The sequence below is a fragment of the Stenella coeruleoalba genome (assembly GCF_951394435.1).
Source record: "Stenella coeruleoalba genome assembly, chromosome: 15".
NCBI lineage: Eukaryota > Metazoa > Chordata > Mammalia > Artiodactyla > Delphinidae > Stenella > Stenella coeruleoalba.
Genome location: NC_137161.1, coordinates 86,811,700 through 86,828,585, shown reverse-complemented (window position 1 = coordinate 86,828,585; position 16,886 = coordinate 86,811,700). Strand labels below are relative to the sequence as shown.

At 60.9% G+C, this 16,886-nt stretch overlaps 1 protein-coding gene across 5 annotated transcripts in view; it reads right to left on the bottom strand.

Moving 5' to 3' along the window:
• MAD1L1 (mitotic arrest deficient 1 like 1) overlaps positions 1–16,886 on the bottom strand; it is a 314,290-nt gene that overhangs the window by 117,398 nt on the left and 180,006 nt on the right. For 4 of the 5 annotated variants that reach the window (XM_079945107.1, XM_079945106.1, XM_079945109.1 and 1 more), the window contains 2 exons: positions 11,494–11,634; positions 2,012–2,068 (listed from right to left, as the gene is read on the bottom strand). In XM_079945107.1, coding sequence (XP_079801233.1) covers positions 2,012–2,068; positions 11,494–11,634 — 198 coding nt within the window. The remainder of the gene's footprint in view (positions 1–2,011; positions 2,069–11,493; positions 11,635–16,886) is intronic. The other variant, XM_079945108.1, reaches the window with a different exon arrangement.

Below are 16,886 nucleotides of genomic sequence, written 5' to 3'. Positions count from 1 at the left end.
GACACCAGGCCTGTCAGAGGCTCTCCACCCTGGCTGACATCAGACTTGCCCAGGAAGACATGAAATGACACCCCTGCCTGGGCCCCCCCCGACCAATTCTAACTTAATCGGTCTAGAGGAGGGAACAGGTGTCAGGATTTCAAAGCCCCTGGTGATTCACACAGGGACGGAAACTATACGGGTTGAAACTAAAAAAGAGCACAGGCTGGAAGGCACACAGCCCTGCGGCCCCGCATCCCTCGGGGTGCCCCGGCCTCCCCAGCTCAGCGTCCACCCTGGTCTGAGGGCCAGAGCCAGTGGCCAAGTGCAGCAGGGTCTGTCCTCCCTCTTGCCCGGGAGGCACCGGCTCCTATCCACAAGCCCCAGGGCCAGGGAAGGGCCGAGGCATCAGCTCCAAGGCATCCTCACTTCTCAGCCTTGAGGCCTCGGGCATCAGATGCCCACGCACCTCCTCCTGCCTCGTGCACATCACGGAAACACAGCCCGAGGGCACACGCCAACTCAGGCCAGCACCGAGGGGGCGACAGAGGAGACACAGATCACTGAGTCCTCAGGACCTCATCAAGAGGAAGCATCAGGCTTCAAGGACACCCCACCCCACCCCACCCCACCCTGGGCGGCAAAGTCGGTGGATGAGAAGGAAGCACGCTCCCCCCAAGCCCCCTCGCCCCCTCCCGCCCCGGGTCCAGAGGCCAGGCAGCTGCGCTCGCTGCTCCAGGCGCCCCCTCCCTCAGCCAGCACGCAGTCAGGCTGCCTTCCCACCTCTAGGACTTCCGCAGGCCCAGACGTGCCCCTGCTGCCCCAGGAAACAGCTCTCGGAGGCTCACTGATGAAATCCCATCACCGGGAAGCTCTGGGCTCCTCTCACGGCTGCCCTTACACACGGGACCTAGGGTCCCTCGCTGGACATGTCCTTCTCTGACTCTGAGTGGAACTGCTCCCCAGGACAGATGCCTCGGACTGGAGCAGCCAGGCAGGGCTTGGCTCGCTGGGTACCTACCCACCGGGAACACCCAGGTGCTTCCCGGCCTTGACTCGGGGACTCCGGACGTCCCAAAGCCCCCACAGCCCAATGTACAACTGCCTCTCAGACCGCCACGCTTCCCCCGAACCCGCGCTCCCCGATCCTCCCATCCCACCCCACCCCCGATTCCTCACCCAGCCCCCGACACTGAGGGTCGCAGCAGCGGTGGACAGAGCAAATTCAAGGATGTGTCTCTTCCACCTGGCAGTCATCCCCACTGTGCATGCCCACGAGAGGCGGGGCTGGGCGGCGCTGACACCGAGACAGGAGCCCAACTCCAGCCGCCAGTTCCAGTGCTCACGGCAGCTTCCCGGGTGCCCCCAACCCGGCTGGCGTGTGGCCCAGGCAGAGCAACTCGATGATGTGAGCAGATACCCCTCCCCTCCCCACACCTGTGGCCCTCCTGTGCCCGGGGCTTCATCCCCTCAGCGCCCAGACCAGGGCCAGAGCGGCTCACGGTTTCTACAGGATGAGGATGCCAGAAGGCCGAGTCCCTCTGTCCCCCAGTGGGTGGTAAGGACCCTCCAGGTACGGGGGCGCCAGCCAGGGCTCCGGGGCCGTGTCTGCACGCACCCAGGTAAGGGCTCCCCGGCTGCACGGAGGGCGGGGCGGACGTGATCTGACATCAGAAGGCAGCCCACAGCGACAGCAGAGAAACAAACGTGCCACAAAGTAGCCACGCGAGGCTGGAGAGCCCTGCGCTCAGCGTGCACACGCTCCGGGGCCCGTGGGGTCAGCGTGGGGTCAGCGTGTCGTGTGGCTGTGACCTGAGCAGGAGATGCACCGCCGTCCCCACCTCAGAGCCGGCTGGGGGAAGCCCCGCAGTCTGTGCCAGGGGTGGAGGGGGTGGGTGTGTGGCCTGGGCCACGGCCAGGGGGCCACACGCCTGTGCCTGCAGGGCAGGTCCCGACGCTCTAAGGTACCCAGGCCCTGGGCTTCCCTTTGGCCACAAGGGCCACCAACCAGGCGTGTGCCTCAGGGACTCACCATGTCGGCTCTTTGTTTCTGGCCTCCCAGCTCCTCCAGGGCCTGTGACAGCTGAGCCTTCAAGACAAGACAGAAAGTGGGTCAGTGGGCTTTCTCCTCCTGGGGCCGAAGCGACCACCCCTCCCCCACCTCTGCCACATCCACTGCTGCCGGGGGAGACCCCGAATTCCCACTGTTTGGAAAGAGGGGCCGCAGGAACGTGATAAGTCACCAAGTCCGCCCCAAGCCTGCCGCCCGAAGGGGAGAGAGATTCGGGCTGCAGTCTTAGCGCCCCTGGTAAGAGGCCGGGGACCGGGCCACAGTCCAGCAGGCAGGAGGCACTGACCAACCACAGCGCTCCTCAAGAGGGGACCAGGACGGCGGGGGTGGGACACAGTCGTCGAGCCGCAACGGGGACAAGATGAAGCAACGGGCGCTGGATTTACCCTCCCTCCCGAACCAGCCAGAAAACCAGACGAAACCCCGGAAACAGTGGGTTCCCGGCCTCCACGACACACAGGCAGCACAGGGCTCGGATCCGAGGGAAGGAAACGGGAGGCGTGGCCCCCACCGCCCGGCTCCCAGCCCCGCCCCCAGCCCCGCCCCCTGGGGCCGCGGGCGGAGCCGGCGGGCGCGGCAGGACTGAGCACAGGAGGGAGACCGTGTGAGCGGAGGCCTCGCCGGGGAAGACGTGCCCGCGAAGCTGCTCCACGGCCCAGTCACGCGGGAAATTAAAGGCCGACAGCACCCAGTGTCGGAGGACCGGAGCAGCTGCGGTCCACACGCGCCCCTCGGACGCCCGGCACGGGGTGTGGGCGTCGCGTACCCCCGGGGACCCCGCTTGAGCCCTCGCCGCCCTGGGCCGTCGCCTCACCTGGGAGAGGAGAGCGAGGACGTGGCGGCCGCCCCCCTGGTGCTCACTCTGCACTCAGGATCCCGAGGCGGCGGTGACGACGGGGACCCCGCGGGGCGAGCCTTCAACGGGGGGCTCCGCCTGCAGCGAGGACCCCAGGGAGCAGGGGGCTGGCGGGGCCGTGGGCCGCGTCAGAGACTGACCGTCAGCCGCTCCTCACGGCTGCTCGCGTGACCGAGGCCGGGCGCTTCCTGAAGGGACGGCCTCCTGGAATAGGCTCGGGGAGGCACGATCCCTCACGTTACGTCCCGCCCTGGCCAGGCTGCGTGCAGTGGAGCTGGGGGGGCAGGCACATGGCGGGGCTGGGGGGGCGGACAGGAGGAAGGGAACCGGCCGTCCCGGGGGCAGCACACCCCGGAGCAGGCGGGAGGGGACCCGTGAGCGCAGGGCTGCGTCAGGCCGTCCGGGGGCATCACACTCCTGCCAGACCCCAGGTGCGAGCCCCCGGCCCACGCACCACGTGTGACCGGCAAAGGGGGCACTGAGACCTCGCGTGGCCACTTTGATCTCTGAGTGAGAACTGCTGCCCACACCCGCCAGCGCAGGAGCGCAGGAGCGCAGGCGCAGGGGAGAAGCCGTCCCTGCAGCCGGATGCAGGCAGGACAGGAGGCCGCAAAGCCCAAGGCTGCAGGTCTCATGGACAGAACGAGACCAGAGTCTCAGGCCCCCTGCCTCTTGGCTCCACTTCACACACAGGCTTGTGACAAAGTGGAAAGATAAAAGAGGCGAGGAAGCCGGCCGGTTGACAGGGGCCCGTCCAGGCAACGGCCCATAGACACACCGCTTCCACCTGGCAGCAGCCCCGAGGGGCAGAGAGGGCGCCTCCCCACATGGACGTCAGCCTGAAGGCAGGAGTGAGCCACGCTTCCCATGGCCGCAGAGCACGTCAGCACGTAAGCAGGCAGGCAGCGCACGTGCCGGGCTCGGCCTGGAGCCGAGGCTCTGCCGGGAAGTCCTGGCTCCTGGGCAGCCTGCAGGACGGAGGCCTTCACCCCTCAGAACCCACCTCTGCAGCTGAAGCAGCCGATACCTCTCCCAGACCCGGAGCCCGCCAGGCCCCACTGGTGCTCACAGGGCCACGGTGGTACTTCCACAGCGGACCTGGACCCCGTCCTGGCTTCAACAGCTAGTGTGGTTACCCTGCAGGTGATGGGCCTAGGACCACAGCTGCAACACCCCTGGGGACTTGTGGGAAGTGCAACGTTTCAGCCCCCCACGCCCCAGAGGTGGGGAGGACCCAGCAGATCTGTCTTCACGAGCCCTCCTGGCCACTCAGGCCACTGCAGGGGTGAAGCCAGACAAGAGAGATGAATCCCAACGTCTCTGCGTTCCAGCCGTGACCTGGAGCAGAGGTCTGGGCTGGGAGCACCACAAGGTGAAGGAGCCGTTTTCAGCACCACAAGGTGAAGGAGCCGTTTTCAGCGGTTATCCCCTCACAGAACGTGGATTTAGACACAACCACCCTCGGACCCGAACAGAACAGATCAACAAAACTAGGAGCTGTTTTGTTGTTGTTTTTTTTTTAAAGATAAGCAAAATTGACAAACCTTTAGCTAAACTAATTAAGAAAAAAGATAAGGCTCAAATAAATAAAGTCATAAATGAAAACATCACCAAGGATACCAGAAAAACACAAAGACTCAAGAACTACTGTGATCAACATTATACACCAAGAAACTGGACAACCTAAAAGAAATAAACTCCTAGAAATATACAAATAATCAAGAATGAATCGTTAAAAAAACAGAAAATATGGACAGACCTGTAAAGAGTAAGAAAAATCAATCAGTTAAAAAAGAAAACCAAAAACCTCCCTACAAAGAAAGGCCCAGGACCACATGGCTTCACCGGTGAACTTTACCAAACATTTAAAAAAGTATTAATACCAATCCTTTTCAAACTCTTCCAAGAAAAATCGAAGAGAAGGGAACACTTCCAAACTAATTTTACAAGCCTAGCATTACCCTGATACCAAAGTCAGACAAGAGAAAAAAAAAAAAAAAAGACAAAAACCAAAACACCCACTGGCCAATATCCCTGATGAACACAGACGCAAAAATCCTCAGCAAAATACTAGCAAACTGAATTCAACAGCACATTAAAAGGATCATACACCGTGGTCACGTGGGATTTATCCATGGAATGCAAGGATGGCTCAACATGCACAAATCAATCAACGGGATACACATTAACACAACGAAGGATAACGCGATTATCTCAAGAGATGCAGAGAAAGCATCTGACAAAACTCATATCCTCTCATGACAAAAATTAATTAGGTACCAAAGGAATGTACTTCAACATAATAAAGCCCGTAGCTAATGTCATATTCAACCGTGAGAAGCTGAAAGCTTTTCTTCTAAAATCAGGAACAAGGCAAGGATGCCCACTCTCACCACTCATATTCAACATAGTACTGGAAGTCCTAGCCAGAGCAATCAGACAAGAAAAAGAAACAGAAGGCATCCAAAGAGGAAAGGAAGAAGTAAAATTGTCGCTCTGCAGATGTTATGATCTTATTTATAGAAAATCCTAAAAACTCCACAGGAACCCTGTCAGAATTAATGAACAAATTCAGTAAAGTTGCAGTGTATAAAATCAACATACAAAAATAAGTTGCATTTCTATACGCTAAGAATGAACCATCCGAAAAAGAAACTAAACAGTCCCATTTACGACAGCATCAAAGAACAATAAAATATTTAGGAATAAATGTAACCGAGGAGGTAAAAGATCCATATACTCAAAAGACACTGAAAGCAGACACTGAAATGACACAGATAAATGGCAAGACATCCCGTGTTCGGGGACTGGAAGAACTAATACTGTTCAACTGCCCGCACTACCCAAAGCACGCTACAGATTCCATGTAATCTCTATCAAAATTCCACTGGCATTTTTGACAGAAATAGAAAAAAACAAACTAAAAAGCTTCTGCACAGCAAAGGCAACAACAAAATGAAAAGTGACCTATGGAATGGGAGAAAATATTTGCAAACCGTGCATCAAGGAGTTAATATCCAACATATATAAGGAACTCATACAACTGAATGGTTAAAAAAACCCAAAAGCCAATTAAGAAATGGTGAAAGGATCTGAACAGAAGTTTTTCCAAAGAATAAAAACAGCCAACAGGTAAATGAAAAGATGCTCAACATCACTAACCATCAGGGAAATACAAATCACAACCACAGAGGTATCACCTCACACCTGTTAGGATGGGTATTATCAAAATGACAGCAGACAGCAAGTGCTGAAGAGTGTGTTGTGCACTGATGGTGCGAATGTAAGCTGGTGCAGCCACTATGGGAAGGAGTATGGAGGGGACTCAGAAAACTAAAAATAGAACGTGGCCCTCGCCCGTTGCCTGTGGCCTCTGCACGTCAGATCCGTGTCCAACCGCAGAGGATTCCCAGAGCCCGGGTCTCTGGTATTATTTTCTCCCTGTTTGCCTGCCTTCTGTTTTCCATTTATTTAGCACGTTGCTCATCTTGTAACTCTGTCTCAAGATTTTCCAGTTTGTTTCATCTGTGCTTTTTTACAGGAGAGTCATCTCAAGATCCTTATATAAGGGGAGCACTAAACACTTTCAGAAGGAAGAAAAAAATCTGGATCTGGTGAACAACGTAGGGTTCAAAAGCTGCTGTTCTTCCTGAAGCCAAGCCCCCCACGGCCAGGGGACGGCGACAGAAAGGCTGTGACGTGCGCCCTCACAGAAGTCCGGGAGGAGCGAGGGAGAGGGAGCAGTGTCGCGCCCACCTCCTCCTAGGCTGGGAGTTGGAAATCACTGCTGCACTCTGAAACTGGGACTTTCCACAGACCTCCATGCAGCAGCCAGCAGCACCATAATCTGTTTTAATTAAATAAATTAGAAAAACACATCAGGCTGATATCTTGAATCAAGGTGGCATGAGCCGCATATTTATAGCCCTGTCGACAGAGGAGGATTCATGACACATGCTACCGACTTCTGCAGCCGCTTTATTAGATGGAATAAGTAAAACCCGTGCAAAACGGCACCAGAGGCGGGCTGCTGGGATCCTCCCAATCTCAACACTCCTGCTTGGTGGTACTCAGATGTTTTTGCTAGAATCAAAGCATGTTTCCCATTAGAACTGACTGATTAAGCTAAATGGGTGAAACGTAATGCCTCTCTGAGAAGCGGATGCATTTTTCAAATTCCCCGTGCCCACATCTGTGGGTCCCACTCCTTCTCCAGCAAGTGAAAGGTAGGGCCGACGGAGCAGCACGCCCCCTGTACCTGTGAGAGGGCGCCTGCCGTGGGCACACCAGGGGCTGGCCAGGTCCCATGGGGCAGGCGCGGCAGCTCACGTCAAGCAGCAGGGTCTCGGGGTCCCAGACAAGAGGAGCTGGAAGAGGGGGCTGGCAACTACAGCCTGCCCACAAATCCAGCCCACCACCGGTTTTATCTGTAAAGCTTCACTGGCACAGAGCCACACCCACCATCTACTGACGGCCCACGGCTGCTCCCGAGCTATACAGCCGCAGAGCTGAGGGGCTGTGATCAAGACCACGTGGCCACACAGCCCACAGCACTCACTGTCTGGCCCTTTACAGACAACGCCTGCTGACCTCTGCGTGAAAAGCAACAGGAGCTTGGGGGTGAGCGAGGAGGTGGAGAGAGGCCAAGGAGGAGAAGCGGGCAGTGGAGGTGAGAGGATAGAGCAGGGCAAAGACAGAAACAGACAGACACAAAGAGAGAACAGAAAGAAATACGGAAGGAAAGGGAAGAAGGCTGGAGGAAGAAAGAAGGGTGTGGCGGGGGAGGGGCGGGGAGAGGGGCCCTCACCTCCACCAGGCACCCAGAGCCCAGGGCGCCCCGACCCTGACGCCCAGGCAGCGCTCTCTCAGGCGGGCTAGGGACACTAATCCGTCTACACCGTCAGGCCCGGGGGCTGTGGGGACGTCTTCCCTGCACGCACCTGGCTGCTCCCGGCGGTCCCCCAAGACAGCGGAACAAAACGGGGACCGTGGGGCTGCGAGCAGTGCTCTGCTCTCGTCTGCGCTGCCGCGTGCCCCCAAACGGTGCTTGCATCACAGCCTGAGGACGGATGAGTCGCCTGGAGGCTCTGAGGAACCCTTAACAAACGGGTTCTATGAAGTTACATAACTTCCTACCATCTGTCAATACGTGATGCTCAACTAATAAACTTCTGCCAGGCAGCTTGAAGCAGCTTCCAGAGGCTCCAAGTGCGGGTCGTTCTCCGAGACTCTGAGACGTGAAATGTTACTGTTTAATAGAACAAGAAGAAGAAAACTGCCCGAAGGACACCAGCCCCGCCCTGCACGGCTCGGCTCCGGCACGGGGCCACTCTGACCTGGAGGGTGAGGTCAAAGCCAGGCGCCTCTGAGCCTGTCCCCTCTCTTGAGGCCGTAGGAGCAGACCCACAAGGGACGGCACAGGGGCCTGTCCTGCCCAAACCCCAGCGTCCAGGCTCCAGCCTCCTGAGCCGCAGGCCTCTCCCTGGCTGCTCAGGGCCTCAGAGGGGTGAGACAGGGTTCAGAGAGCCTGGGTGCCCCCCTGCAAAGGGGCCAGGCTGGAGATGGGAAGCGGGTCTGGGCCGGGGACCCCCAGGCTGCCCCAGAGCCTCACGTGCATGCAGAGAAAGCATCCGCCCGCTCCTCCCCCCTTACCCAGCACCCCACCCGGAGCTGCACAGAAGCCCTCGGCTCTACCAGGAAACTGCTGGGACTGAAGGCAGGTCAGGCCAGCACCCGGGTTTTGTGACTTGCCTTAAAGGAGCACGCCTACGGGGCCTTGTGGAGTGAGGACGGGGGGCGGGGGGCAGAGCACTTGCAGGGCTCCCTCCACACGGCCCATCACCAGCCTCGCGGTTCTGGGCACAGAGGGCACCGCCTTCACACCCACTTCGCCCTGGGCTCCTCCCAGCTCTTTCCTGAATCCAAGACTTCGCCCCACCCCCGCCAGCCCCCTTCCTGAACCCCTTCCTGTTCTTCACTAATGGGCTTAGTTCCTCATGTCGGGGTCACATTCTCCCTAACCCAGTCCTCCTCCTGGGATGAGACCCAGTCCAGGGGAGCCGCCAGCGGCCACCAGAGGGCCCCCCACAAGAACCCCCGCCCCTCCCCCGGGGGATCCCAGGGCCAGCGGGGGCTGGAGGCAGGCGCTGATGGGAGGTGGGCGCCCCCGTCAGGGCAGCACACCCTCCAAGGTGCTCGGGGAGCCCCCCTCCGGGCCCACGTGAGAACAGCTGAGACACTACCGTGGGGCGGCCCCGACGGCCCGGCTGGGCGAATCCAGGGAGCTCGCTGATGGGGTGACGGGGCCGCTGGCTGCAACGCTCAGGAATGAGGCGAATATTCCCCAATTTGCCCAATGTTTCCCATTTCCCCAATTTCTCCCCTTCTACACCATACTCCCTCCCACCCTCCGGACACTAGAGAAAAGCCTTCTGCCGTGTACGTGTCTCCCCGCACCTGTCACTTCTGTGCCGCTACTGAGTGCTGGGAGAAACCCCTCGGGTCCTGGAGCCCCGGCCCCGGCCCTCTCTCCTCGGGTGCACAGCGAGGTGGCCGTGAGCGGTCCGATCTCTAAGAGGACAGTGTGCACCACCGGCAAGAGAACGAGGGCAGAGCTCCCTGGAAGGCCGGAGTCCCACACGCTCCCTCTTACTCCACGCTCAGTCCTAACCCTAGAGCCAGGTCTGACGGCAGAGGCCCCTCTGCTCCAGCAGCGCCAGCTTGAACATGAACTCGGGCGCAGGGTCCTTCCTGCAGGAGGCTCTCTGCGGATCCCGCCAGCCCAGCCCAGCCAGGACCCCTCATCCTCATACTGCACCGGGCAGCTGGCTCCCCCAGCCCCCCACGGAGGCAGCTTCTCCCAGCCAAGCTCCCGCAGCTCGGGGCCAACCCAGAGCCACACAGCTCCAGTTCCCAGTGGCTCCTAACTGGGCGGGGGGCTCCTGGGGGCCTATGCTTGGCGGGGCCTGGTACAGATCAGGTCAGCGGACGGCTGGGGAGGAGGGAAGCAGGAGGGAGGGGGAAGGACATCCTTGTCCCAGTACAGGTTCCCAGAGGGCTGGAAGGAGACAAGAAGAGGTCTCGGTGATGTGCAGGAAAAAGAACCAAGGCTGAGGAGGAGCCCCTGTCCTGTCCGGGGTCCCTCAGTACAGTCGGCATCCCACCCTGCTGGGGGCCTGAACCAGGGAGCAGGACCGGCTGGCTTTGTCTGCTGCCACCTGGTGGAGACTGGGAGGCGTACAGCCCTCAGCAGGAGCAGACCCAGGCCTGACCCACAGGGCACAACGAATCCAACCACGACCTCCACTTTCCAAAGGTGATGGGTGTTTCCAACACTTGGAGTCAGTCAGCCTTTCTTCAGCTGCCTGCAGACACTCCAAAAAGGCCAGGGGACAGTGCCCGGTTGGCCTGGCCCAGGAATGCCCTGCTGCAGCCCCTCTGTGCTTGACCCTTTCCACGACAGCAGCTCAGGCCCAGGCGGGGCTCTTGGGGGGAATTCAAGGGGGAGGGACTTGGGGGGCTCCCTCACCTACAGGGAGGACATGTGCAGGACATGTGGAGAGCAAGAACCGCCCCCCTAATGGATGGCCTCGCTGGGATGGCAAGCAGAGCCTGAGTCCAGAACACTGAGGCTGGTCCCAGGGTAACCCCCAGACTCAAAGATGGATCTCAGGTCTTCCATCCTAACACAGATCCGGGGTCGGTGCGGCCTGGGTGGAGGGCAGGAGGCCATCAGCACCCGTGTCCGGAGAGTACAGGGCAGGGACGGGAGTCCCAGCGTGGACAGGGCGGGGCGGCTGCCAGGGCTGGGAGGCCATTCCTCTGCCCCTCCTCTGTCTGGTGCCTCCCGCCCAGCGCCTGGACTGGCCACGTGAGCCCCTGTGGCGATGATGACGATGGAGAGGAACAGCCGTGGCAGTGACGCTGGCAGAGCCGGTGATGTCCACCCCCCCGAATTCTCCCGTAAGTCTGGGAGCTGGAAGGGAAGGCTGAGTGACCGCTCCACTGCACTGCTGACCACAGGAAGGGAAGAAGGGGTCAGGCACTTTCGCTACCAAAACCAGGACAGCCCCAGGCAAACCAGGACAAGTCAGCTCCCTGCAGGCAGGACTCAAGGGGAGACAGGGAGCCAAAGGAACCCGGTGCCCGTCCGCCAGACGCCAGGGGCGGGGCTGTCCCCAAGCCGCCGCCTCGGGCAGGGTAAGGCACGGTGACCACGCTGGTCAACGAGTTCCGAGGTCACTGACAGCCCCTCATCTCCAACACGCAAAAAGCCTCAACATATGGCATTGGAGGTGCCAGAACTGCCAACCTCGTAATGAACTGGAGCACACGCGGTGCCAGACAGGAAGGACCTCGTAACGTAAAAAGCGCCGGGGGGAGGCTTCCCCGCGAATCCCTCGTCACTAGTGTCTCATGGGGAGCAAATGTGTGGCGGTAAAAACGGCATGGAAGCGCCTGCACCGACAAGGCTGTGCTTGCGGGGGCTGGAGGCGGCCCTCCCCAGCAGGACTGAGGTCTGCACGCAACAGCGTCCGCAGCGCCCCCCCCCCCCCCGTGGAGCGCGCACGGACGCTGGGCCGCTCACCTCCATCTCCGAGCTGTGCGCGTGCACCTTCTGCACCATGTCCTCGGCCTCGCGCATGCGGCGGGTCAGCTGGGGCGAGTACTCGGCCGGGGTCAGCTCACTGTCGTAGGACCCCAGGATGGCGCGCATGCCGTCCCGCTCCTGTGGGCACAGAGGGCAAGAGGTCAGGCCCGCGCGGGCGAGTGGCGTGAGGGAGACAGGAGCAGCGTGGTGGGCTTGGGGTCAAGTTCGAGGGGCAGGCTGCCAGGTGGGGCCCCCTAGGTGGCTCCTTGAAGAGCTCGAGCTGGCCACTTAGCCCGACAGAGCCCACCAAGGCCGAGACGGGCCCTGGCTGCTCTGAAGCCACAGCCCAGCTTGGCCAGTGGCCGGTGAGCCTGGGGCCCATCCTCGAGCTGCACCGTCTGACCTGCGGTGGCCAGCAGAGGGCGGGGGCTGCCTCCATCAGGGTCGGCACCCCTCCCTCCCCGAGTCTGCAGTGTCCCCCAGCTGGGCAGAAGGTCTGGGCCAGTGCTCTGGGTCAGTGTGACCTCCTGAGTCCCGGCAAACAGACCAAGGGACACACCAGTGGGGTCCGCCGGCAAGTGGGTTGGAGTAACCCCGCTCCCGTGACTTCTGACCTGGCCTTTGACCCAGCAACACTCAGAGCGAGGGTCTAAGCAGAAGATTCGGTGGGTAAGGAGAGGTCCCTCTAAGCAGCGAGGCGGCAGGTGTCCAGCAGGGCCGAGGAGTCCTCCCAGAGCGCTCTGACAGGCCCCAGGACCCCCGCGGCACCAGCTCTGGCCTCGGCAAGCTCCTCCCCACCACACCCCCGAGCCCATGGGTGCCAGAGGCCACGGTCCTGGGCGTCACCGTGCACCAGCCACGGCCGGCACCCCTCCTCCACGTAAAGATGCAGCTCAGGTTTCGTGGGACACACGGACCGCACAGCGCTGAGACCACCCCTTAGAGCCACACAGGAGTCCCCACCCAGTGGTACCCTACTGGAAACGATGGCCAACGGCACGAGCCCTGGGAGAGACGGGCGGCGCCTCCTGAGCCACACGGGAAGACCCCTTCCTGAGATGCTGGCGAAGGGAGAACAGCAGGGGAGGCCCTCAGAGACCGAGGCTGTCCCCAAGACCAGGAACGGAGCCACCCTGGCAGCCGGGGAAAGGAGGCTCCCCTCCCCCACTGTGGGTCTGGGACCATGGGCCAGTCTCTTCTGGATGCAGCCCCCAAGGGTGCAGGGAGGAGACCTCGCTCCTAGCAGGCTGCAGCACGAGCTGAGGGCTGGCACCTGCCCTCCTCCTGCCCCCATGTCTCCCGGCTGCGGCCGAGGAGGCCCACACAGGCTGCACAGTTAGACAAAATCAGGTCCCCTGCAGACAGCCAGGCTTAACGAGAGCGCGGCTTCTCAAACCTCCCATCTTGCGCATCTCCCGGGTCCTGTGAAACCTCCTTTCAGATTCAGCAGGTCTGGGGTGGGGCCTGAGAGTCTGCCTTTCTAACAGGCGACGTTGCTGGTGTGCGGGCCACACTGGGGAGCTCAGTGGCCTAGCCTGGGCCAGCACAGCCCAGGAAGCAAAGGTGGCTCCCACGAGACCACGTCCGGGTCCCAGCTCTGCTCCAGGCAACCCGAGGCCAGCGCTTTCGTCCACCTGAGCCTCCTCCCTGATCAGCGGGGTGGGTCATCAGCACACTGCACAGGCCGGCCGGGATGACTGATGCCCTCCTGGCCAAGCAGCCAGCCGCCGGCCTGTGAGCCACGAGGCTCACGTGGTGACAGCAGCCCTCTCATCCACACTGGCAAACAGACCTCCACGTTTGGACTCCAGGGCGCAGCCCCTCCCGCAGGCATGCCCGGCGCAGCAGCTGGAGAAGCTCGTGCAGCCTCGCTCTGCACCCCAGCCGGCGCCCCTCGCAGCCCACACACCCGCCAGGGCACCGCGTCCCGGGCGAGCCACAGGGCCAGCCACACCAGCAGCGACTCCGAGGCATGTTCTCGGACCCTCTGCCCCGTGCTCTCGGCCGCTGCTTCCGTGAACTGAGGCCCGACTGCCCGGGCAGAGACCTGCCCCAACTGCTGCTCCACCCCAAGCACCGCTGCTGCCCCCGCAGTCTGCCCAGGCCCCTCCTTCTCAGGTGAGACTGGTGAAGACTGGGGGCTCACAGGGTCCCCTCTTCTCCCGCAGGAGCCCATCGGCCCCCACCCGCCGAGTTCAGCGGTCTACTGCGCTCCCGGGCCTCTGGCTGGGCCATCGCCCCAGCACGGACCTCATCATTAGTTGATGACAAAAAATTCAATAAGTGAGAAATTAAAGTTACAAATCCAACTGGAACTGGTCACACATCCGTGGAAAATTTGTTTCCAACAGGAAGGTTTATCGAGTGTCATAATTTTATTGAAATCCTGTATCTTCCCATTGACTTTTATGGTTTCAAGCTGGTTACACAGTTATTATTACCAGAGCATCGATGCCACGCAGGGGCCGGGGAGGAGCTTCCTTTCATAAACAAGCTGTAATTGTCACCTTTATTGACCAATAAATCTCCAAAATGCTGCCTCCCACTACGGTTCTCTTCTATTACGTCTCCAGGCTAGCAAAGAGGAAGATATAAAATTGAAAGTTTGCTGTTTGTACCTTCTAAGGAAATCGTTTTGCCATTTAGCCATGAAGCAGCAGAACTGGGCTGGTTTGATCTGATAACGACTTTTTAATGACAGATTCCACTTGTGGTGAAGGGCCCTTCGTTTTTACTTGAACAAGCGTGGGGACTAATCCCTGAACAAACAGGCACCCAGCCTGAGCTGAGGAGCTGCGCAGACGCCTCCAGGTACAGACAGGACGGGGCTCCCCTGGGTGCTTCTCCCTGGGGACACCACAGCCCCGTCTGTCCCGGCACACTTGCTTGCCACGTGATCAGCGCAACCCAAAGAGCGTGGTCACAGCATCGCGCAGGGAGGAATGGACTGAGGACGCGGGGGAGGGGGCAGTCATGGAAGTTGCCCTCGACCCCCAGGCCCAGCCTGCAGTGCCCAGCGGGGTGCGGGAGAGCGGAGGCCGCGACTGGCAGCAAAGGCAGCGGCCGTGACCCTGCTCCGACCCTGCCAGCCCCAGCTCCAGAGCTCCGGTCTGTGACTGACAGGCTGGCCCTGACAGCCCCACACTCCCTGACAGACGAAGCGTTTGGGGTGATACGTACCGACCCTCCTGTACACAGGCCTCAAGGACCAGATGGAGAAAGCAAGGGGGGATGACCAGGCCTGGCTGGGCGGCAGAGGGTCTGCACACATCCTGCGGATGGCGCTCCTGGCGTCTACCCGGAGCTCGCGCCAATGCCCAACTCGGGGACAAGGCCGGGGCCGCTCCGCGTAGGCAGCTCAAGAGCCCAGCCTTGCAATGCCTCTGGGCTGGCTCGGGAGGGTGCCAAGCGGACGCCAGGACACACAGCTCCAGACCCTCGCTACCCGTCACCGTCTTCCTGCCCCTCCTCCATGACCGGCTCAGAGCTCTGCAGGCTTGCGAGTGGGGACCAGGGCAGTACCAAGGCGATGTGGTCTCTGCAAGTTCTGGAATATTCCCAATAAGAACCCAGAATCTGAGGATGGCAGAGATGAAACCAACGCTTTCTTCTTTAATGTACATGAAGGGAGTGGAGAGCCTCAGTGGTGCTGAGAAGCGGTGGAGAAAGGAAGTCATATAGAGCTTGGAAGCCTCTCAGATCAAGTCCAGGCCACTGTTTCCTGGAAAGAAAACGGGGGCAGAGGTGCAAAGTCACTTGTCCAAGCCCCACAGGGAGGATGGGCACAGGCCAGCCAATAACCAGGCGGCAGCCAAACTCTACAGCCCCGGGCCCAGCCCGGCAGCCCGAGCGTGCACTCAGCAGGCGTCTGCAGGAGGGGGCGGGAGGTCCCGGTGGGCACTGAGAGTCCTGCCCGGGGGAAGGCTGGGCTAGGGAATGGGCGGGGGCAGAAGCGGGGCGTGCAGGTGGACGCAAGCTGGGGGATACAGAGGGGATGGGTACGGAGTCTGAGCAAGGACCCCTCCCTCTAACCTGTCAGCGGATGCTGCCAATTCCGTCCACAGGAACGCATTTCCGCCCCCCTCCCCCGCCAGCAGCTTGTTACCTGGGTGGGGCTGGTTAGGAACGCAGGTTCCGGGGGCCCACCCGGCCCTTCGGCTCCCTGGGGACGGATTCCCGAAGTGCCAAGACGCTGAGCCTGCCCTCACCTCAGGCCTCTGCTTTGCTGACCCCTCAGTCTGGAGATTTCTCCCCCGGGACACGTCTGGCCCTCTCGTCCTTCAGGCCCGTCCCCGCCGGCCACGCGGCCTAGCGCACCTCACCACGCACAGCTCTGCTCACCGCCATCACCGTCCGTCTTTCCTTCTACAACTCAAGCCCCAGGTCTCCCAGGCCTGGCCAGCTCTAGGCTGAAGGGGAAACCAGTGACGGGTGGGGGGGGGGGGAGGGGGGAATCCTCTCCTGAAAGGCTACGGCTTATTAGCAGGGAGGCAAGACCCTCTGCCCACGTGGTTTCATTCAGATCAGCCCCCTCTGCAGGCAGAGGAAAGGGTCCTACGATTCCGGAATCTGACAGCTCTGGGTGGACAGGCAAAGCCGTGGACACTGAGAACAATGTTCTGGGGGCACGAGGCGGATGCGAAAATCCAGGCAGGCGGGAGAATGAGCCGGAGAGGCAAGAACACGCACAGGCAGGGCTCTAAGAACGCACGTGCACGCACGTGCACACGCACGTGTGAGAGAAACCTTCACAGGCCAAGCCCCCCAACTTCCTGCTCACCTGAAGGGAGCAGGCAGAGAGCGTTTCTCAATGCTTCTGTCTCTAATGGCCCCTAAGGCCACCAGCAGAAGAGCCCCGCTGGCGTGCGGGGCCTCCCGGGAGTGCTGGGAGCAACAAGCTGCCCAGAACCCTGCTACCCTGGAAAGCTCCCGCCTGCCTCCCCTCCTTCATCCTCCTCTCACTGCCCTGGGCGAGAGCGGGCTCAGCGGGCAGGGGGCGTGGGGGTAGGGCAAGGGGGGCAGGGGTGAGATGCAGGCCTCAGGACGGCCCAAGGACCAGGCCCGCAGCTCCTGGGCACTGGAGAGGGTGCGCAGACAGTGAGGGGGCCACGGCAGACCCCGGGGGCCCTGGGGGGGGGCCGCAGACGCAGAGGCCCCGGACGCTTTAGGAAGCGTCTGGGCTTCCCGGTGGGCACCTCTGGGGAAGGGCGCTCCACCCGGCATGGCCTCGTGGGAGGGAGCAGCGGTGGTGATGACCACCGTGAACCCCAGCTGGTCCTCCACGTGCGGCTGAGCTTCGCCGCGCAGCCCCCAACATGCTGACGGGCACCCAGGGGTGGAGAAACACGCACGCGCCCCACGCAGAGGCTGAAGAAGCACGTGCGGGCGGA